The 23,669-nt window shown below is 48.0% G+C and overlaps 1 protein-coding gene across 2 annotated transcripts in view; it reads left to right on the forward strand.

Annotated features, from left to right (window-relative positions):
• The window catches only part of Kdm4a (lysine demethylase 4A), a 48,865-nt gene that overhangs the window by 21,460 nt on the left and 3,736 nt on the right, over positions 1 to 23,669 (forward strand). For both annotated transcript variants that reach the window (XM_027399024.2, XM_027399023.2), the window contains exons 12-19: positions 9,123 to 9,240; positions 14,385 to 14,566; positions 16,052 to 16,256; positions 16,674 to 16,750; positions 17,200 to 17,255; positions 19,163 to 19,271; positions 19,580 to 19,765; positions 23,039 to 23,209. In XM_027399024.2, the coding sequence (XP_027254825.1) occupies positions 9,123 to 9,240; positions 14,385 to 14,566; positions 16,052 to 16,256; positions 16,674 to 16,750; positions 17,200 to 17,255; positions 19,163 to 19,271; positions 19,580 to 19,765; positions 23,039 to 23,209 (1,104 nt within the window). The remainder of the gene's footprint in view (positions 1 to 9,122; positions 9,241 to 14,384; positions 14,567 to 16,051; positions 16,257 to 16,673; positions 16,751 to 17,199; positions 17,256 to 19,162; positions 19,272 to 19,579; positions 19,766 to 23,038; positions 23,210 to 23,669) is intronic.

Below are 23,669 nucleotides of genomic sequence, written 5' to 3' on the forward strand. Positions count from 1 at the left end.
TGGTTGGATGTGCTGATGTGCTGGAAGCCCTTCCTCTGACTCCTTGCCCAGAGCAGAAAGGTTTGGATGGATGGCAGTGGTTGCAGCCCAGGTGTTTGGGGTTCGAGATAAGGTGGCATCTTAGTCACTGTTTATTGCTGTGAAGAGACACCGTGACCAAGGCAACTCTTACAAAAACTTACAAAAGAAAGCATTTAATTGGGACTTATCTTACAGTTTCAGAGGTTTGGTCCTTTGTCATGCCAGGAAGCATGGCAATAGGTGTGGTGCTATGGACCTTCACCCTGATCTGCAGGCAGAAAGGGAGACAACTAGGCTTGGCATGGGCTTTTGCAACCTGAAAGCCCACCCCCCAGTGACACACTTCCTGCAGGCCACATCCCCTAATCCTTTCAAACAGTTCTACTCCCTGGTGACTAAGCATTCAAATATATGTTCCTGTTGGGGGCTTTTTCATTCAGATCATTCCAGTGGCCTTTCTCACCCTGATATCCAGTGGCATTTTCTTCTTAGGAATTTTCACTGCTCTATGGAATCCTAGCTTGTCATTGATAGATCTTTGTTTTGGAGACCAGGACGGATTCCTAGAGCTCTACATGGAAATGTGTTTGTTGGGTCTCCTCCTAGTACCCACTGTTACCAGAAGCTTTTTTTTTTTTTCTTCCTTTTGTATATTGTGGCTCCTGGCTGGTCTGCCATGCTGAGAGAATTCCTATTGGCTACAGCTGATTCACCTCTGCAGATAACCTCTTTCCCTAGCCTCACAGCTTGCATGGTCCCGATCACAGTAAGGGTAAAAGGTGTCAAGCTGGGCATGATGGTGTACATTTGTAGTCCCAGCACTGGGTGGTGGAGGTAGGAGTTAGGAGTTCATGGTCGTCCTTGGCTACATGATGTGTTTGAGACCAGCTTGGGGCTCATTAGGCTCTGTCTTACAAAAACAACAAAAAGAGGCTAGTGAGATTGGTTAATAGGTAAAGGTGCCTGCCACCAGGCCTAACGACCTGAATTCTGTTTCTGAACCCACATAGGAGAAGGAGAGGGCCAACTGCTAATGTTTCTGACCTCCACACGTGCGCTGTGGTAAATGAACGCCCGCCAGAGTGGCTGCATTCCTTCCCCTGTGCTTGTGTGTTAGAGTAAGAGCTCACCATGTAGCCCTAGCTGGCCTTGAACTCACAGGCCACCTGGCTTTCTGCTCTTGCTTCATATTAAGTAACTTGTTTGGTTGGATATCTTTGAGAAATAGGCATGCTTGTGAGTTTGCTGTCATCCTGGCATGTGGGCCATGTTGGTCTTCCATGTATGTATGGTCCAGGTTTCCCTAGTGCTGCCTTTTGTCTCTATTTAAAATTTCTTGCCCCTTATCCTTTTTAAAATATCATTTATTTCAAATTGTGTGTATGTGTGTGCTCTTTGTGGGTTTGTGCAAGTGAGGGCAGGTGCCTTGAGAAGCCAGAAGTGTTGGGTTGCCCTGGAGCTGGACACAGGTGAGCGAGCATCTGGACATGGTGCTAGGAACTGAATTTAGTCCACTCTAACACAGCAGTTATGCTTTTGGCTGCAGAGTCTTATTTCCAGTGCCTTGTTGTTTTCTTTTTCTTTTGGATAGGATCTTGCTACATACATTTTTTTTTTTTCAAGATTTTAGGGGAGGGTTGCATGTGTATGTATGTATGTGATGTGTGGGTACCTGTATAGTATACTGTGACACTTGGAATCAGAGGACAACATCTGGCTTTCCCTATGGGGTATAGGGATGGAACTCAAGTCATCAGGTTTGTGTGGCCAGTGCTTTTTACCTGATGGATGGGTTGTCTCTGGCCCTGGATCTTGCTATATGATACATCTCAGGCTGACTCTGAACTTCTTTACTCCCTGACTCCTGCTTCTGCTACAGCTACCTCTTACATATCGCCCCTTCTTTTTAAAACTCTCATTAAGGTTCTCACTAAGTTGCACAGGCTGACCTGGAACTCAATGTTGTAGACTTTTTTTTTTAATATTTTATTTATTTATTATGTATACAACATTCTGCTTCCATATATATCTGCACATCAGAAGAGGGCACCAGATCTCATAATGGATGGTTGTGATCCATCATGTGGTTGCTGGGAAATTGAACTCAGGACCTCTGGAAGAGCACTCAGTGCTCTTAACCTCTAAGCCATCTCTCCAGCCCCAATGTTGAGATCCTCTAGCCCTGACCTGGAACTACAGTTTTCACCACCTCCTGTGTTGTGTCTTATCTTCTTTTTTTAAGGAACCATTCTGCTTTTAAAATTTGTTTGGGTTGTGAGCAGAGCTACACAGAGAAACCCCGTCTCACAAAACAAAACCCAAAAAAGTTGTTTTTTCAATTATTCATTTTGTGAGTGACTTTGTGCCGTGGCACACAAGTGGAGCTGAGAAAACAACTTTTGGGAATTGCTTCTCTTCTCTTCTCCCATTGTGTGGATCCTGTGGATCAAACTCACAGGTTGTCAGGCCCGGAGGATAGCACCCCCACCCACTGTGCCATTACACAGCCCCCCTCACTCATCTTGTCTTTCAGTACCCAGATAATTCTCTCCACTTCCTCCAAGTGTCATGGCTCAATTTCTGTAGACTTCCTGCGTGCATCTCATAGTGATTGCAGGCTAATGAATTAATCACCACCATGCTTCCTTCTGGTTGCTTTGACCAGTGCTCTCTGTACCCCGTAACGCAGCACCTACAGGAGAACGCTTTTCAGCTAGGAAACTTTCTTAACCCCTGCAGCTGCCACCTTGTTGTTTTTCCTCACAAGCCCCTGGGTGCCAACCCCCCTGCCGTGGGACAGCAGTTCACCCTGCCTGTCCTTTGTTTGCAGAACTCTGACTTCCTGCTAGTCACTGTCCAAAGAGTAGCTAGCAAATAGCAAAAATGTAATGGATACTAAATATTTTATGAACATCGTTTAGGCTATTACTGTAAATTAATTCTACTGGAGTTTTTGGTGTGTTTTTTATTTTTATTTTTGGAGAGCCTACAGCAAGCCAATAAATACTAGTCATCTCCTTTTCTTCCTGCATTTGATATCAATTAAGTGAATGGATACAAAAAATTGGGTTAGATGTCATTTTGTTGCCAGCTAATATGATTGAACAAAGTGACTTTTTTAACCTGTGGGCAAATGGTGCTGCTATTCTTTATTTTCAAATAGATGGAAGAGCTAGGGACAGGCAGTCCTAGATGTCCACAGGCCCTGGAAGGGACAAAGCATTGCCCAAGCTCCCATATGGTGAGGCTGTAGACTAGCGTGTACTCCTGCAGAAGGCAGATTGCAACTCACTGATGCATACTCTGCATCCATGGCGTGGACTGCAGCCAAGATGCCTCCGCCATCATGATCCACAGGGTAGGGAGGCTTCTCCTTAGATGCCTTCCTTTCAGTCCTGCTGAAAGCCTGCACGCTTTCAGCGTCCCTCTCATTTCTTTGTGGATTCTCACTTGCAATAATTCCTTTCTCTGCCCTGTCAGTGTGTGCTGGCAGCCTTGAGCCATTTAAGTTCTCCAAAAAGGTGTTGTCCTACCCACCTGCTTACCTAACCCTTGTAGTCAGTAGGGCCCATGTTCTATGGGCCAGGACTGCCTTCCAGGACCTCCAGAGCAGATGTGGACAAAGAGGAGCATGAGGTTTCAGCACTGGGTGATGCTAAGTGATGCAGCTCCCATTGGAAGATCTGGCAGCCTAGCTGGGCTGAAGGAATTTAGGATGTTGAGAAGGAGGAAGTTTGGAGGAATATACCAGATAGATGGAACAAGAGTCTGTGAGAGGAGGGTGATCTCTTCTTCATGTCCTGATAGCTCACACCAAGGCCCATACGGGTCTGCTCTGCATGCTGTGCCTGGAAACTGGAACTCTGTGATCTGCTTGGAAGTGCACAAAGATGGAGCATGAGTGCTGTCAGGAGCATGAGAGTGCTGTTGTGCAGATCAGACCTCAAGCTCCTGCCGGACCTGCTTCTCCATCTGCTTTTACTGCTTTAAAACCATATGCCATCACTTCTTTCTTCCTCCTCCTCCTTCCCTCTTCTTCATTCCTTCTTCTACTTTTTTTTTTTTTCTGGAGACAGGGTTTCTCTGTGTAGCTTTGGAGCCTGTCTTGGAACTTGCTCTGTAGACCAGGCTGGCCTCGAACTCACTAGGAGATTGTTGGGGCATGCACTAGCATGGGTGGAGATAGTTGGCAGGTATGTGGGGGGTGTTGTGTGTGTCAGAATGAGAAGGTACAGCCAGCGGTCAGATCGAGTGGAGAGTTAGGTATACTGAGCTCCAGGGAGGTGGACCCAAGAAGTAAGGGATGTCGACAAGTGTGCCTTGAATTAAGGATAGGAGCCTGCTAAGTGTGGGGGTGTTGAAGATGACAGCGAAAGAGCAGCTGGATCCTGGGGGTTGGCCGAAGTGGGGGGCATCCTAGCACTTGGGGGGAAGTGGTTAGATCCTGGGAGTCTGCTAGAAATAGGCATCGCAGCACAGGTGGAAGAACTGTGAGGGAATGGCTACCCTTAAGGCTTTTGTCTTGTTTTTTAAATGTAATGAAACATGGCAGACTTACCATTTTAGTTCTATTTTCACTGTCCTTCATGTCTACCACCCCAGGCTGTAGATGTTTTTGGAGTGGGAGGAGACATGGTTGTCTCTAAGGTCTTGGAATAGGCTTGGAATAGGTACCTTCCTCAGTGTGACCCAGCCCTTGTCAGAGCCACTTCTGCAAAACTCCTTGCTGTGTGTTGAGTTCCCATTCTCCTTGAAAACCTTGCAGATGCCATCTTGGAAAGGAAGATAAGCACATAGAAGGTAGCCTCTTTCTACATCCACCATCCCTTGGCACTAGTGGTCTGCGGAGCTTGGCCTGTGGGCCTTCTGTACTTGTGGAGTGTGTGATTGATGGTCAGGCTTGTTTTAGTGAGACTGACAAGGTTGGCATAGAGGCTCAACAGCTTTGCTCTTCCCTGAAGATCTGACAGCACTATCTGTGTATTGGGAATATCAGGGTTCCTGAGAGCACCATGTGTCTCAAGTACTCATACCGCTCCCCTGGTGTTATCAAGTTATAACTGGGCCCCTTGCTGACACCCACATCCAGGCTCTGTCCAGAGTTATCTGGTAAGCTAGTTTTGGTGACTGAAGCACCAGAGCAGTGGGGTCCCCACAGCTCCAGGAGCCATGGAGGCATGTCTGCTGCAGAAGTGCTTGCTCAGACAGGGCTGGCAATGGTGGTGGCTTCTTTGCAGAACAAGCCTCACTGGCAATACTGACTACAGCTCTCTGTGTTAGAAGAGGAGACAGAAATTTCTGGAACCTGGGGTCCAGGTTTATGGCCGGTAGGGGTCTGGAAAATTCTGCGCAAGGTTCTTTGACTGGTGCTGTTGCTGTGTGTGCCTTAGATCTGGGATAATCTCCCTACTTTACAGTCACCTGATTATCAGTCTTAATTCTCCTTTGTCATATTAATACAACATGTTTACAGGGTCAGGTTGTAGACATTCTGTCTGCCACATATTTATTTATTTATTTATTTATTTATTTATTTATTTATTTTGAGACAGGGTTTTTCTGTGTAGCCCTGCTGTACTGTAACTTGCTGGCCTTGAACCTGGAGATTCTCCTGCCTCTGCCTCCCTGCTGGGATTAATGGTGTGCACCGCCACTACCTGGCAGCCATATGTCTCCATTTTACCAGCTTCTCTTCTCCCTGGCTGCAGACCATGCTTAGATGGCCCATCCTGGAGGCCACTTTCTTCTCAGACTAACCTTGCTTCCTTTGTTCCTCTCCAAGATGGGCTGAGGCATGAGTTCTTCCTGTTCTTACTGTCTGCTGGGATGAACAGACAGCAAGTCTAGACATCCTGGTGGCCATGTGTTCTGGGCTCCCCTCTGCTCTGTGAGCCTTCTGAAGTCTGTGGGACTCCATACTTACTGTTTGCAGTGCCTCTCCTGTGGAGCCTTCCAGCTCTCTGCAGCTGCATGGCCTTTCTGTGCCGCCTTGTCCTACTGCGGAAAGTCTGCTCCTCAGTCAGTTGACCTCCTATCAGTGTTTGCATCCACTCCCATTGTAGCTCTACAGTCTCCCAAGTAGGATGGCAAGTACATGCCACAAAACATACCTATGCTGGAGTCTCGGGTGCACAGTTCCTGCTCTGACTTCTTTTCTAACTCTGCGTTTCTTTCTTTCTTTTTCTTTTTATTTTTTTAATACTATCACATTTTTTAAAGATTTGTTTATTGATTATGTGCACAGTGTTCTGCCTGCAGGCCAGCAGAGGGCACAAGATCTCACTAGAGATGGTTGTGAGCCACCATGTGGTTGCTGGGAATTGAACTCAGGACCTCTGGAAGAGCAGCCAGTGCTCTTAACCTCTGAGCCATCTCTCCAGCCCCAGCAACTCTGCATTTCTTAATGCCACACTTCCCAGGATTAACACATGTTGTGTGTGCCTGCCACACTGTATGTTTAACTTAGTCTGTTGTCACTGCCTTTATCCAGGTGAGCCATGTTAGCTCCTCTAACCATGCTAATCCAGTGTAGATTCTTTGCTGCTGTCATTGCGTTTCTCCCTAGTCTCTGCCATTTGCCAGGGTTAAGCCTGTCACTGGGGTGTGCTCAAAGTAGGAAGTACCAGAATATTATACATTTTATGATGAATTATAAATTTAATTTGTAATGACCTTAAATGTGCAGAATTAGGTCAGCCACAGGGAAATAGTTGTTTTAGGAAATGAGAATAGAATTTCTCTAAAAAAGTGAAATCTGATGCTGGAGGGATGGCTCAGTGGTTAAGATCACTGGCTGCTCTTGCAGAGGACACCCAGCAGCCACATGGTGGCTCCCAGTCATCGGTAACTCCAGTTCCAGAGGATCTGATGCTCTCTTCTGATCTCTGGGGACATGGTACACAGTCATAAGGGCAGCAAACACTCATATACATAAAACAAAATAAATATTAAAAAATAGTGAAATCCTGCTTACTTGAAAATTGTGAATCACGGGACAGGGATTTGTGCCCAGAATTCTATCCCTAGCTCTGCTTAAACATGGGCAGTAGTATGTACCTCTGTAACCCCAACTCTTAGGAGGTGCAGGTAAGAACAGGAATTCAAGGTTATCCTCAGCCTGGGGTACACAAGGGCTTGTCTCAAACTAAATGAAACAAATAAAAGCCCCGAAAGCAGCATGCAAATCCAAGAGAAAGCTGCTTGGGGTAGAAGGGAGATGGCTCCCAGAGCCCCTCCTGTTCACCGCAGTGGTGGCTATTGAGAGGCCTTCCTCACACACATGGTTTTATGACACAGAGGGTTAAGTCTGACTCTGTCCATGCACTGCACCACAGTGCCCTGTTGTACACTGGAAACCCACTGCTTTGGGTACACTGTATGGTTGGGATCTGTTTGAAAGATTGATTGTGTATCAGAGGTCATGCCTACTAAGCACCCCCACTCTTTGCCTCATTCCTGTATATTTCATGTACCTTTCACGCAGGAAGAACAGATCCTGTCCTGTCAGTCCACTGCTCTACACCTTCTCAATTCCTAAGAGCCTCCACACATAGAAGGGGTCCAGTCAACGTATGTTGGACACTGACCTCTTGGTAAACTTGTGTTTGCAGGAACAGGCGCTGTTCTGCCTGAATGTGGCCTGTAAAGTATTGTTTTCTCTTGTGAACTCAAGTGTTCTCCAGCTCTGAGATGCTCTGCATTTATTCTGTGGGCCCAGGATACCTCTAAAGTGGCCCTGCAGTGCCCCCACTTTTTTGTAGATCGGAAGCATTAGTTTAGTCAGTGTTGGAAAGTGGCCGACTTCTTTCTAGGCCTCATTTCCTCACTTAATGGTTTCGCCAAGCCTGTGTTTCATACAACCGATTTTGAAGTATGTTGATTAAAAAGAAATTCACGGAGTATTTGTCAGTCCTGTACGTCTTAGACCTAATTATGTTTGCTCGGGGATGATGCAAATGCAGCGTTAAATCAGCCAGCCCTTAGCATGTCGGCCAGAGGGCAGACACTTTGTCTTGCTGATGCTCTTTCTTGGAGCAGAGGAAACCTGCCTCTCTGGGGTGTTGGCAGTGGCCATGAGAGTGCAGATCTCAACAGGGTGGAAGGTAGAGCTTGAGCTGTTCTGTCTTCACAGTGTCTTAGGTACCCTCATCCCTGTGTCTCCCAGGTCATCAGTGTGGATGGCCCTGCCACCTAGCACATGCATCATAACAGGTGCTGATCTCCCAAAGAAAGGGGCGCTTTGGCCCCTCTGATGTCCTCATGATCTTAAAGTGGGAGGGTTCCTGGCTTGTCCTCTAGTTCAAGCATCTTCTGAGAAGGCCAGGAAGCAAGACAGAAACAGTTTTCCCTTAAAATTCACTAGTGTAAACTAGTTTGCTTGGCGTTGTAGCTTATTCTTTTCTGTTTTCTTTATTTGTTTGTTTTGTTTTGTTTTTCAAGACAGGGTTTCTCTGTGGCTTTGGAGCCTGTCTTGGAACTGGCTCTTGTAGACCAGGCTGGTCTCAAACAGAGATCCGCCTGCCTCTGCCTCCTGAGTGCTGGAATTAAAGACATGCACTACTACCGCCTGGCTGGCTTATGCTTTTCTAAGATGTTTTTTTTAAATTGCTTTAAATTTTCATTTTATTTTATTTTACACGTGTGAGTGTTTGGCCTCCATATATGTCTGTGCACCATGTGTGGTACAGAAGAGGGTGTTGAATTCCCTGGAACTGGAGCTTGAGATGATTGTGAGCTGCTGTGTAGGTGTCAGGAATAGAACCCAGGTCCTCTGGAAGAGCAGCCAGTGCTCTTGACTATTGAGCCATCTCTCTAACCCCAAGACAGGTTGTGTGTGTGTGTGTGTGTTTGGCTTTATATTTTTTGTTTCCTATGTCCCTCCTCCCCTCCTCTTCCCTTAGCCCCCTTTCCCTCCAGTTCTCTTGAACTCCCTCCCCACTCCCATTTTTGAGATGATGGGCTGCATATGTAGCCCATGCTGCCTTTTGTTCTATGTCCTCACACTCAGCCTCCCGAGTGGTAAGATTACAGGTGTTTCCAGGTGTGTGTCATCATAACTCCCTCCAGTTTCATCACCAAGCTGATTTCCCTGGTTTGCTCAGGTTGCAGATGAGTACATGCTTTCCCTGGAGAATAAGAAGACCAAGGGTCGTCGCCAGCCCTTAAGCAAGCTCCCGCGCCATCACCCGCTCGTGCTGCAGGAGTGCGGCAGTGATGACGGTAAGTCTTATCTCCTCCTTCTCATGAGAAGGAAAGCAGTTCACCACAGTGAGCCTTGCTCTTGCATGGCATCAGAAGTCAGGGGTGAGCGAGGGCTGGAGGCTTAGCTCTTCTCACAGGTATCCCAGGCAGAGAGGATAGCACTTTCTTTTGTGCCTGGTTTGTGAATGAGTTTTCTTCACTTACTTGTTCAAGATTGGTGGACTGCCACATACAGGTTAATTGCATGTAGGTTCTTTCCTTTTTTCAACTAGGACGTACAAGGCTGATCTTTCGGGAGAGTAAATTCTGTCAGTGATGCCAAGCCCCGTACTGGATGTGTGCATACAAAGCTGGTTAAGATATGCCCATGCCCTCACAATGCTTAGAGAGTAGTGGGACAGACTGCCAAAGATATTAAAGAAAAGACTCACATCCAGGCTGAGGGGACTGCATGTGTAAACAGGGAGCACCAATGCAGAGGAACTGTCATCAGGGCAGTGTGGCTCAAGTTCAAGGGCACAGCTACAGATTGAAATGAGCTAGAAGAGCAAAGTGGGAGTGAGGCTGGGTATACAGTCCCACTCACGAGCTTAGTGAGCTTTTTCTCATGGGCATCCCAGAGCCAGTGTGTTTGAAGCAGGGTAGCAACAGTCAAGTTGGTATCAGAAGGGCTGCTCCTAGGCCAGCTGGGCTCGGATGCTCTGATGGCAGGGATTGCAGAAGAGAGCCAGCTGGAGTGGACAGCAGTCTGGAGAGCTGTGAATGTGGTCCCCAGGGAGAAAGATGCTGATGGCCTCCTTTGTGTCTTAAGGCTTTTAGTTGGCTTCAAAAACCCCTTTCATGTGGATAGAGGATGTAGACATAGGAAGACACAGATGTGTTTTGTAGGATTATTTTTAAATAAAGGGGCCTCCTTGAGAAGGCAGAGAAGGGCAAGCAGAGGCTGGGCATGGCTGGGCAGAGGAGCCTGAGAAGGAGACAGAAAAGGGAACTAAAGACCTATGCAAGTAGAAATGGGAAGTGTGGCTCTGAAGCTCATCTTGACAACAGCAGGGTGTGGTCACCTCTGCTGCCTGGAGCAAAAAGAAGATGCTGGCAGACCTCGGCGGATATTAGCATCTGCACCCTTGTGGAAGCAGGGCTGCTTGCGCATTGATGCTCTGGTGCTGGGTACTCTGTTCCCTCTCCCTTCTCCATGTGCTGCCATGGCTCATCTCAATTTTCCTTCTAGAATGTATGAACAAGCCTAGGCATGGGGACAGCCTAGAAGTCCTAGGGTCAGAAGACCCTGAGTGGGTTCCAGCAATGCTTCTGAGCTCATGCTCCAGCCCTGCTGAGAACTGCTGCCTGTTGCATGATTACTTTATCCCTCAGAGCTTTAAAATGACGAACATTTGTTGGATGGTGGCGCTCACCCTTAATCCTAACCCCAGGGAGGCAGGTGTAGGCAGATCCCTGTGAGGCCAGCCTGGTCTACAGAGCAAGTTCCAGGACAGCCAAGGCTATGCAGAGAAACCCTGCTCTAGAAAGAAACAAAAAGTATACTGTAGAAAACTTGGAAAAATTGGAAGTTTTCAAGAGGCAAAAGAAAAATTAGCCTTAGGCCTGTGTTCCAAAGAGGAGCACGTTGAATACTGAATACATACACTTTTAGGCATAAACCATGCCTGAGTGTATCTTTTTGAAACAATGTAACTGATATCTCCCTCCACTTTTTGTGATGAGCAGTGTTCAGTTATGACAAAGTGAAGGGTAGGGACTTTGTGTAGTTCCCTGTGTGTTAATTTTTATCAGAACATTTACTGTGAGTTTGCCTGCTTTCTTTCTGCTAGTCCATTATTGAAGCAGGGTGTAGTGTAGCCCATGGTGGCTTTGAGCGCCTGAGCCTCTTGTCTCCCACTTTTCGGGTGCCAGGGTTATAGGTATTTACCACTACACCCTGCTCAAGCAATGTAGGCGGCGATTTCTGTCCCGCCAGCCGACTCCCAAGTAACACCACACAAGAGACTTGATGTTAATTACAAATGCTCGCCGATAACTTAGGCTACTAACTGGCTCTTACAACTTAAATTAACTTACATTTCTTATCAAAACTACCACGTGGCGGTACCTTTTTTCTGCGTGGCTCTTCATCTTGTTCTTTCCAAGCCTCCTTGCGACTCCGCCCTCTTTCTTCCCTTGGCTCTTTAAGTCCCGCCTAACCTCTCCCTGCCTAGCTATTGGCCAGTCAGCTTCTTTATTAACCAATCACAGTGACATATATTCACACAGTGTGCGGAAATAGTCCACAAAGCAGCTTCAGTTTCACATGGACACCTGCTGTATCCCAGAAAGTACGATGAATTTATCTAGTCACGCCACTGTTTCCTTTTGTTATTTTTTTGAGACAGGCTCTCTCTGTGTAGCCTTGGCTGCCCTGGAACTTGCTCTGTAGACCAGGCTAGCCTCAAATTCAAATTCTTCTTGCCTCTGCCTCCCCAGTGGTGGGATTAAAGGCGTGAGCCACCATGCCCGACTGTTTCATTTAAAACAAAAACAAAACTTCCCAGGAACTACTACAGAACCTCACACAGGTTCAGCCAGCCGCCTGCCACTGTCCTGTATCTGGCCCTCTTTTTACTTAAATCATTACATGAGAATTTCCCTGCATATGTTTGTACCAGGTACATAGAGTGCCTCAGAGAAGAGGGCATTGGATCTCCTGGTACTGGAGTAGTAGGTGGCTTTGAGTAGCCACGTGGAGGCTGACAGTTGAACCTAGTCCTCTTTCTTAAGAGCTTATCTTAACGGATGCTCATCCCTCTAGCCTCCTCTTTTCACTTTCTATTTTTGAGACAAAGTCTCACTACCTTTTTTTGGCTGGCCTCAACTTTTGGTCCTCTTGCCTCAGCGCCCAAAGTTATTGGGATTACAGGTCTGCCTTCCAGGCCCAGCCAGATCACTTCACATTAGTACAACACTAGGCATAAAGGATTGTCCCTAAGTAAACACACTGCTGTTAGTCTTGTTTTACATTCAGGGCCTTAGTCGAGCTTTGCCTTGCTTCCCTGGCTTGACATAAGAATGTATTCAATAGGGTTTTCTCCCTTGAAATTAATATAAACCAAACAAAGGCTATGCATTATACTTAGAATTCTTACTCTTGTTAGTCTAATATATCTTTATTGCACCTTTTTTTTCCCCCCTCTTTATTTAGAAGTAGGCTTGGCTATGTAGCCAAACTGTTTAAATTCATGATTGTCCTGCCTCAGACTCACAAGTACTGGAATTACAAGCTTATACCAACATGCTCTGCTTCTCTTGACTTTTTACAAAACCATTTTTATTTGAAGTACAGCACTTTTAGTGAAATGCACATGTCTTGACTATAAGGCTCAGTGAAACTTTACATATGTAAACTGTTACAACTTTGATTCCTGTGATTTTTCACTTAACACAGTGAACGATTCCCCTTGGCATTCAGTATTCACATATGCAATGATTTGGGCCACTTTGGGCTTTGTAAGTAGAACAGATGTCCGCCTGTGAAGACTGGGGCTGTGAGCATGTCTTTCTGTCTCTTCCGTACTATCTTGGCCCCTCATGTTTGGGTCAGGCACTCTGGCTCCAGTCTGAACCATGGGGCTCTCTTAGAGGCTAATTTGACCTGCTTGCATCGACCTTCTACTACAGTGGCCCTTCACAGGGCTGTACACGGTGGCAGCTGCCAGTTCCCTTTAGGTTAAACATGACTATGGAGGAAGCATTGGTTTATCTGCGTTGTTCCAGAGTCGCCTGGATCAAGCAGATGGGACCTGGTGCAGGTGTGCCCACCACAGCTTTTTCTAGGCTGCTTTGCAGAGATCTCAGTGCTTCTGAAGAAAGGAGTGCTTTTGTCTTAGCTCAGTATCATTGCACTGGATTATAAGTACACACACAGCCCCACATGCAGTGGCCTGTGACAGTAGCTGGTGGGTACACTGTCATAGCCAGCCTCCTATCAGACACCGAACACTTGGCCAGGGAGGATACAGCGACGGGCTTCTCATCCCACATCAAGCAGCAGGCCTTATGGGCTTATTGTAGCAGTCTGCTCTGCTATTTCATCTGCTTCCACCAAAGCCCCTCCCCCTCCCAGCCTTTCCCCTGCTCCTTGACTTTGTGTGTTCCAGGAACTAGTGGGCCTTGCGCCTTATTGCTACCATCTTGCTCTGTGTGAGGACGTCCATTGTTTTCCATTCTGAAACGAGCCTGACTCTTCTGGGAAGATAAACCCAGAGAGGGAGTTTTCTTACATTGTGGTTAAGGGTGCCTGAGTGTGAGACCCGTTGCCCAGCACACTGAAGAGAGATGCGGAGTGTTTGGTTCAGGGCTCTGAGGAGGGCCACCAAGGTACAGGTTCAGGCTTCATAGTACCTGATGGTCTCTGGGATCATTCTCTCCTTCACCCCCATTCTTTGAAGATGTCATGGCAATTTTTATTTGCTGACTGGTTGGATTATGCCTGCAATAATTATTCTCTCCACTCACAAGCTCCTGATGGAAAGGTGACATGAACATTTATAGTCAGGAAGAAGATTCATCCTCTGAGATCTTGGGGAGTTCTTCCCCAGTCCGGGAGACTCCCACCCCTGGACTTTCCAGCTCACTCTGGAAAGTCCTGACCAAGGCTGTGATGTAACTTTTCTCAAGCTTTACCAGTTCTGTTTTCTCTCCCGGTTTCTCCAGCACAGCTGAAGGGAAAGCCCTAAGGGGAAAGGACTTAAACATGCTGGCTTTTGGGAGGCAGCAAATGGCATGGTTTCTGGCAGGCTGGCACTTTATTCTGTTGTCCTCAGAGAGGGCAGAGGGTTGAATGTAGCAGCTGTTAACAGGGAACAGAGTGGGCTGGGTGCCTGAAACATGAGGAAGAATAGAGACCCTGAGTCAGTCTGACCAGAAAAAAGCAGTATAAACAGCCACCCCCTACTCCTTCACCCCAGCCCACACCCCAGCTAAGTCATCCAGGCCTTAAAGGAGTCTTTTAGTAACTGTTCTGCCCTTGCCTTTTATCACCTCTTAAACATTGAGTTCAGTTCTAACCTGGGACCAGAAGCCCTGGCTGAGCCCCTCCACTCTCTAGGTAGACCCCCATGTGCAGGGCTGCTGGGACTCATGTTTTTTTTTTTTTTTTCTTCCTCTAGAGACTTCTGAACAGCTGACCCCTGAGGAAGAGGCTGAGGAGACAGAGGCTTGGGCCAAGCCTCTGAGCCAGCTGTGGCAGAACCGACCCCCAAACTTTGAGGCCGAAAAGGAGTTCAATGAGATCATGGCCCAACAGGCCCCTCACTGTGCTGTCTGTGTGATCTTCCTGACCTACCATCAGGTGAGCCTGCTCTCCTGCCACCAGGCATCCATGGCCAGCAAGCAGAGGGAGCTGGGTTTAATTGTGGGTGTAAGGCTTGTGACTGCTTGTCTTTAGGGGGCCTTTTCCTCCAGGATCCTAATCCTATCAGTGCTTTGGTGAGGGTCTGCCAGGCAGATAACCCAGTTGTGTGAGCTTACCCTTCAGAAGGCTTTGATCTGGTGACCCTTGCACATGACAGACCCCAGTGTTTGCAGAGCCTAATGTTTATCCTCTTAGTCTGGGGCTCTTTCTGCCTGATGCTTTGCGGTCCTTGTCAGTTGGGATCCAAGACTGCAGTTTCTTTTCCATTGAAAACCACCCTTGAGTAAAGAGCCAGGTTCTCTCACACCATCGTCTTCTTTCCTTCCTCTTTGTCATAGTGTGAGTGCTGCCTGGCCAGAAAGAAGGTAGCTGAGGGATGAGGAAGGGGAGAGGTAGAAGGTCTGACATAGTGAAGGCTGGGCTCAACTGTGGCCTTCCCTTGCTGGGGCACTGATGACTTCACCATCATGGCTCACTTTGGGTCAAGCTCCAGAAGGTCAGGCAGGAATTCATAGCAGCAGGTGCCAGGTGACTAACTCAGGCTCAGATGGGTCCTACACACTGTGGCAGTAGGTAAGCAGCTAACGTGGCACTGCTGCCCTGAGCTTGGCAGGGTCCCAGGTTAATGCTTGCAGAAGGGTGGAACCTAGACCCACATACTGGATCCAACAAGCCAGTACTTTGTATTGACAGAAAGCAACAGCAAAGAACTGTTTGTGCCTTTGTTTGTGAGGGACATGACTGGCCTGATTGTTAACTGTCAGCAGATCTAGGTGGGGGCCAGAGTTTCTTGAATGGCATAGGCTCAGAGGGTGACACGTTTCCAAGCTCTGTCCTTGGAATGGGGATAATGGTGCCATCCAGCAGCAGAGCCGGAGGTTATTTGCAGTGAGTATAGTTTGCCAAGGGCAGTGTGTGATATAATGTTCCTCCTAGAGAGGCTCGAGCCTGGAATCACAGGTGGGGATCTAGCCATGTGACAGTATTGCCGTCCAGGTGACTTTTGATGTGGCCCTCAGAGGCAGTCAGTGTTGGCCCATTAAGGAGATGTGCTCTGGGTGCTGTCTCCTACGGGGGCTACCATGTGTAGCAGCACCTGGGGACAGGCAGTGCCTTGCTGCTAATGTCTCAGTGCATTTGATTATCACTTGGTTTGGGAAGACTGAAATCCCAGGTGCCTCTTACTTGCTCCCTCTTCTCAGTTGTCCCCCAGGGGCCTTTGTTTGATGCTGCTGTGAGAAATTGAATTTGAGTCATTAGAGGTAACTTCAATTAGTAGCTTCAGGATAATGGCTGTGCACCCGGGAGCTATAGCTGCAGTCATAGCAGTAAGAGGCCCAGCTTTCTGCTGATGGAGCAGGTGGAGGGCCGGGAGCACAGGCCTGTGCTCACTGCGGTGCACACTCCCTGCCTGTCACTTAGGTGGAATTTGGAAGCTTTAGTCAGAACTGTGAGAAAGCTTCGGAGCCAGCTGCTCAGACTCAGAGGACCAAGCCATTGATCCCAGAAATGTGCTTTACCACAACTGGCTGCAGCACAGACATCAACCTGTCTACCCCTTACCTGGAGGAGGATGGCACCAGCATGCTAGTGTCCTGCAAGAAGTGCAGTGTCCGGGTCCATGCTAGTGAGTACCTCTCACCTTTCTCTTCTCCTGTCCCAGCAGCATGGGCCTGCTTGCTGGAAGTTGTTGTCACCTATTGGCCTTCCCAGTTACGTATTCTTGGGAAGTCAGTGGCTGGTGGATGAGTTTCCTTGCGGTTCCAGTGCCCGTCCCAAATACCTGTCAATTTTGGAGCCCCCTGGGTTGTGGGTGTCTGGGGATTAGTCCTTGGCTACTTACTAGGGAGATGTGCCAGTGAATCCACAGCCTCTGACTTTCTCGGGTTCTGGACCATACTGTATGATTGAGCCTGGGACTCTGGCTCAGATTTCAGTATGATTTTACGGTCTTTGGGAATGGTATCTGGAAGAGTACTGTTCATCCATTCTGACCCCAGCCCCTGGATTGGGTTTCATTTGCTTTTCCTGATGTTGTTACTAGGTTGCTATGGGGTGCCTCCCACAAAGGCTTCTGAAGAATGGATGTGTTCCCGATGCTCAGCCAATGCCCTGGAAGAAGTGAGTATTCCCACACTCTTCCCATCTTCTCCAGAAGGCTGGGGTGGCTTCAGGGCTAGCCGCTTTTCACACCGGGCATAGTTGATGTCCACAGCAGTTGGCTTAGGATTTGGTACTCTGTGATGTCTGAGTGGATTTGGAAGCTGTGTTAGTGCTATGGGGGAAGACCAGGTAGCTGTCCTGTGGAGGAGCCATCACTCCCTTTGAAGAATTCAGCTCTGGGTCTGGAGTCTCAGAACGGGGCTCAAATGATTGGTTATGCAGTTATAGGTATGCATTGTGAGCTGTCTCTTACAGGGGAGTCCTGACGGTGGGGCATGTATCTGAAGGCCCACCTGCCATTGCCCTGCTTTCTGGTGTTGTTTGGAGTTGTCTGCAGGAAGTCTCAGGAGGGCAGACTTTATGGGAATGAATTGCTGGTAACCTTTTTCCTTCTTCTTTCTGGGCAGGACTGCTGTTTATGCTCATTGCGTGGAGGGGCCCTGCAGAGAGCAAACGATGACAGGTTAGTGTAGCACTACAAATTAAAGACCCAGAGACTGATGTTGGGGTTCAAGCTTTAAGCTGAAGATCAGAGAAGCAAAGCAGCCGGCCACTAGCTCTTACCGCTACCTATGCTCAGACCAAAGGGGCATCCTCAGCCTGCTCCCAACTTCACTGTTACTCAGATTCACCCAGACTGCTATGCTCTCCTCAACGTGGCTAGACACTAACTCTCAGAGTGAATGCCACTACCTTTTATACCTCTCTAATCCTGGGTGGTCTTGGACTCAGAGATCCATGTGCCTTTCTCCTGAGTCCTTCGATTAAAGGTGTGCATCACCACTGCCCAGTCTCTATAGCTGGAGGCTGTCTTTGCTTTCTGAATCCTCAGGCAAGTTTTAATAAGTCATAAATAATGTATCACCACAGGTGAGTTCTCAGAGGTTGGTGATGCCCAGTTCTGAAGCAGCATGCACAGTGCTGTGAGGGCAGTAGCTGCTCCCGAGTGCGCGTGAGGACTTGGGCAGCGCATGGTATGAGGCTGGAATAGCAGCTCCAAGCCTCATTTCAACAAGCAGCCCTAGACTGCCCATCCAACTTCATGTTCCCCTCAGAGGCAAAGATGTTAGTAGCATCCTTCTTTGAGAGGAGCTGACAAGTGCAGGAGATGATAGTTCCTGTGAAAATGACACAGATATTTCGTGGCCTGGAAGTGAAGACACACTGGCCTTGTTACAGTTTGCTGGCTAGCGAGCCTGCCAGCCTGCCAGCCTGCCTTTCTTTTTTAAGACAGGGTCTCACTGTATCCTTGGCTGTCCTAGAACTCACTCTGTAGATCAGCTGGCCTCGAACTCAAAAGTTCCACCTGCCTCTGCCTCCTGAGTGCTGGGATGAAAGGTGTGTGTCAGTATGCCCACCTTTCTTTCCTTTTTTTTTTTTTTTAATTATTTTATGTGTATGGATGTTTTGCCTGCATGTATATCATGTGCACAGGTTTCCACAGAGGCCACCCACTGTTAAAACTACAGCATTTTCTTGGCTTCTCAGCCATGGTACAACTGATTGTCACTGAGTTGTACCTTTGTGCTTTGTCTCAGATATATCATCTCTGAGGGTTTGTTCCTGAAGGGCTTCTGTCTAGGGAGTTGCACACATGGGTTGACAGCAGCTGGTGGTGAATAGCCTTCCTCTGAGTGAAACCCCATGGTGGTCCAGTCATGCTCTTGTGATGGGTGACTGCTTGGCTGTGCCTCAATTCTTTAAAGGCATGCTGCTGTTACCAGTGGTCTTTACAATTCTCCCAGGCAGGCTGGGCTCCCTGGTAATATTTCCTTATTTAGGGTGGAAATGGCTGTGCTTGAGCCGCTCACCTCTGCCCTCTAATCCCTGTTTTGCCCTCTAAGGCCACAAAAACAGACCTGTTCCCATACCTGACAATGACCCGCCAGTAGTGCACACTATTTCATTTCCATGGTTGTTGCAGGTTTCATATGGGTGGAGCTCATTGGGCCTTAACCCAGGGCCTTGTGTATTCAACACACAACTACCAGTGGAACCCCAGCACAGTCTGATATTAAGAGATTCTACGATCTTAGGTCTCTCCACTTGGGACGTGCCTGTTTCCCAAAAGTGTCTGGGAGGGAAAAGTCCTGAGGAGTGAGTGCTCTCTGGTTTTTGCTCCCCTGAACCCACCACACTGAGTCAACTGTGGTTCTGCTTATTTGTCACAGGTTAAGGAGGTGGTGGTAAGAGGGTTGATCTTACATTAGCCTTGGGCAGTGTGCATGCAGTGTGGTGGTAATGACACTTTCCCTACTGAATTCTGGAACCTGGGTTGACCGAGTGACCTTACTGGGTGATGGAGGAAGTACGGTCAGCAGGCTCCCAGGCCTGTGCAAAGAGGAGACTGAGTCCTTCCTTTTTTGGCAGATGGGTCCATGTTTCGTGTGCTGTGGCAATTCTAGAAGCAAGGTTTGTCAACATCGCCGAGAGAAGTCCAGTGGATGTGAGCAAAATCCCTCTGCCCCGATTCAAACTGGTAAGCAGGGATGAGGGGCTATGGAGTTTACATAGTTCCCCACTGGGGGGTCTGGGAGGAGTTGAGTGCATTTTTACTTGGCTCATGGTGTCCTTCATTCACCCCTTTGTTTTAGTCAGTTTGATTCTCACCCTATGGCTAAATTGCCTAATGGGAACTTTATATTCAGTCTAGAGCAGGCCCTAGGTGTCCTCATGTTTTGGGAGGGGGTTAACTCCTGGTCAACTTGTTCTTGTGCATTTGGGAGGGAAAACAAGAAGAGGCAGACTGCCAGTCCATGGACTCACGTGTTTGTTCCCTCTCTGCAGAAGTGTGTCTTCTGTAAGAAGCGGAGGAAAAGGAGCGCTGGCTGCTGTGTGCAGTGTTCTCACGGCCGCTGCCCCACTGCCTTTCATGTGAGCTGTGCCCAGGCTGCCGGGGTGATGATGCAGCCCGATGACTGGCCTTTTGTTGTCTTCATCACCTGCCTTCGGCATAAGATTCCCAGTTTGGAGGTGAGAGGGCATGGCGGTAGAGTCCTTGACAGGTTTCAGGATCATTTTCTCTGTACATTGCCAACTTACTGTGTCTTCACACATCCTTGATGGGAAGTGTTAATGGATTAACAATTAAGAGATGGTCCCAGTCTGTTCCTACTTCCTGCCTTGGCCTTCACAGTCCAGTGGCACTAAACAAACTGCGGCTTTTGCTCTGGTTGATCTGTTTCCTTGAAGCTCCCAGGTGATCTCTGTGCAGTTCCTTATATTGTTAATCTGAGCACCTTTTCCCTCACCCTAGGGCCAGGGACGTCACAGCAGCTCTGTGTACTGAGAGCTGATGCCCCTGACAGTTGGACATTTCCTGCCTCATAGGAGGGAATTCAGGGTTAGTTCTCTCAGTGGTGACATGTGCAGGACGTGTGGGAATGAGCTATAGGAGTCCTGAAGGGGCAGGGGTGGTCACGAAGTAGTAGAAGAAAGTAGGAGTGTATTTATGGCTTCAGAAGTTGAGTAAGTCCTGTAAGAATGAACATTTGTGGGAAGAGGCGTGGGGTGGGGGAGATGTGGAAAGGAATGGGGAGGAGAGGAGGGAGGGGAAACTACAGTTGGGATATAAAAAATAAATTTATTTTTAAAACAGATGAACGTTTGGGATAGGTTCTGGGAACCCGGCAGGTAGTCATGGAAAGTGAACAGTGCCCAAGGGTGGAAATCCTGGATCGCCAGCCACATTTATGTTATGCTTACTCCTCTTTTTGAATGAGGCCAACTTCCAGAATGTCATGATTCGGAGTCACTTGTGTGCAGATGCGCACGTGCATTGGAGTGCATATCGAAGTCAGGGCGGCTTTGGGGAGTTGGCTTTCTCCTTCCACCATGCCTGTTGTACTGTGTACTCAGGCTAGCTGAGCTTCCAGGTGGTTCTTCTGGCTCCACCTGTCATCTAGAAATAGGAATGCTATGATTCTAGTGCTTGCCACAGTGGCTGGCTTTTGTTTCTTTTTTTCTTTTTCTTTCTTTTCTTTTCTTTTTTTTTTTTTTTTTTTTTTTTTTTTTTTTTTTTTGAGACAGGGTCTCTGTATATAGTCCTGGCTGTCCTAGAACTCACTATGTAGACCAGGCTGACCTCTAACTCACAGAGATCTGCCTGCCTCTGCCTCCTGAGTGCTGGGATTAAGGCCGCATGCCATCACTGCCCGGCTGACTTTTTCAATAGGAGTTCCTAGGATTGACCTCTAATCCAGGCGTGGGCTGTCCGTGCTTTTACATGCTGAGCCACCAGTGTTAACACTAGTTGTTGTTTGAGGAGAGGACTCAAGTTGAAGGAATCAGAACTTGAGGCAGAGGAGTCAGTTACCCGAGGAGCAAGGGTGGTCTGAAGGGACACAGAAGCAGACCTTTGAATACATGTCTTCCGAGAGCCCACACACAGCAGGTAGAGTTGACAGCTGGCTGACTGTTGTGGTGAAGGGAGGGAGGAGAGAGGGGTGTGACCTGCAGGTTCATGAATTGCTCCTTTGAGACATAGAAAGGATGTTAATATGGTGGAACTGCCATTCCGTGACCACGGGGGAGCAAGGCTGTTTATTGTTGTAGAGGGGTGAAAAGAGGAAAGGGAAGATGAGGTCTGTAGAGTATTGAGTTGAGTGGGCAACCTGGGGTCAGGATGAGAGGAAAGATTTAGTATTCCAGCAGCTAACCATGCTGCTCCTGAGTTACTTCGTGCCTAAGACTAGGGAGTCCGTCCGTGTCGTCGTCCCCCCCACCCCCCCCACCCCGCCCAACCCCAAGCCAGAATGCAGCTGGGGAAGACACAGGCTCTCAGCAGTGTGGCATGGTGAGTCAGGACAGAGCCAGTCCACAGCAGGAAGCTCTTCTTGTTGCCATCTGGGATCCAAGAAAAATCATCCCTGGAAGAGTTGACCTGGGTTTCACGCTGTAGCCCCTTCGTGCTTCCTTGCTGTGTCGTCAGCTCTAACAACAAGCCTGTGGCAGGCCTCCTACTTGTCTGGTTACTGAGATTACATGTGGGCCCCATAGTGCTTTTCTCACGAAGGTGTACATAGAACTTAGAACAGTGGAATGATCTTTAACTCAGGCTGAGGCTGTGTTAGAATAAAAGCCTGAGACAGCACCAAGCCCCATTTGGTGGCTGGGAAACATGAGCTTGGTCATGGAACAAGATGGCAGATTTATGATTAACTTTAGTCTGCAGTTCCTATACCTGCAGACTGCTGAGATCATGAGGGAATTCATGCTGTTAGTATTTCTTTATAATTCACTCTTCAAATGTGTGGTAAGCATCTGCCACATCCCAGGCTCAGCTAGGATGCACTCAGTCCTTGTGTAGTATCATGAGGTACATTAGTCAGGTTGAACGATCCATGGGTAAATACACAGTATGTCAGAGCACAAATGGTGTAGGGGGCAAAATTAGTGCAGGACAGGGGTGTGAAGCGTGGCTGGTGAGGAATGGGACCAGTGAGCAGACACTGGGGATGAAGAGAGCCAGGGTGCTGGCAAATGCATAGCATAGCCTCTTGGGTAGAGGCAGTAGCGGGGCAAAGGCCTCGAGGTAGGAGCATGTGTAGGATTTGTGTTCCAAGAATAGTGAAGAGGCCCATTTGCAGTGGTGTCTGGGTAGGGTTTGAGCTTGGTATCACACATCACATCAATGAAAAGGGTTGTGAAGTAGAATACTAGCAATGACAGGACCCTGGTAATGGGGCACTTTGTTTGGAGTGGAGGACCTCTGGAAAGCTCAGTCCTTGTGCCCTTCTTGTAAGGGGCGAGCTAGTGCCCATGTCATTGGGGGGGAGTATTGCTCAGGATCTAGGGCCACCGGCTTCCTATTAAGTCTCTACCCAGATGCTTGACACATACCTGAGCTGTACACCTTAGTCTGTATTATTTGGTTGGTTTTGGGGGAATCATGAAAGTTGGTTCCTGGAATTTCAGGTAAGATATACCATGGTATGTAGACATGGTGAGCATGTCTATAATATTAGGGCTTGGGAAGCTGAGGCAGGAGATTGCTGCAATTTGAGAACAAAAACAAAACAACCAAAGAAAAAGACAATACTGTGTAAGAACCAGTTGGCTTTGCGCTCAGGTGAGCAAAGTTTACAGAGCAAACATGGCCCTGGCTGGAATGTCGGAAAGACCTGTTCCAGCCTCCGTTCATCTCAGTCTTACTTTTTCCTGGCTTATTGCCCCCCAGGGCCCGTGAAGGGGAGCTTATTAGACCTGTCAGTGCAATCCGTGAGTAACCCAGGCTGTTTCTTCCAGCGTGCTAAGGGGGCCTTGCTGAGCATCACTGCTGGCCAGAAGGTCATCAGCAAGCACAAGAATGGGCGCTTCTACCAGTGTGAGGTGGTCAGACTCACTACCGAGACCTTCTATGAAGTCAACTTTGATGATGGCTCCTTCAGCGACAACCTTTATCCCGAGGACATAGTGGTAATGTCTTGAAGAGGCTTCTGGGAGCATTGGGGACTGGGATGTTGCTAGCTGCCTGACTGTGGCCTCTTCTCCACCCACCTGGGTTCCCAAGCAGAAAGAAGCATTCATTTGGGGTTCCTTCTCAAGGAAGAGTTTAAGTGCTAGGGTACTCTGCTTCCTTCCCTAGAAGTTCACGTAAGTCGGCGCTTTCAGCAGTTCTCTGAGATATGTGTGCATCTCAGACTAAATTATCAGTGATGGCATCTAGTGCAGGATTCGAGCCCACACTCTGGAGGCACACCAGTGCTGATACAGTTTCATTGCATAAAACCTTTGTGATTCTTGAAAAGAATGATCCAGCCCTCTTTTCTGCTATGCCTTCTTAGGAGGTGTATGTAATTTACTCTGGGCTCTTCTCAGGTGAGGGTTTCTGAGCTACCTAGAAACTCCCTGAAAAAACTGTACCTTCTCACTCTAG

Source organism: Cricetulus griseus, chromosome 2 (genome assembly GCF_003668045.3).
Source record: "Cricetulus griseus strain 17A/GY chromosome 2, alternate assembly CriGri-PICRH-1.0, whole genome shotgun sequence".
NCBI lineage: Eukaryota > Metazoa > Chordata > Mammalia > Rodentia > Cricetidae > Cricetulus > Cricetulus griseus.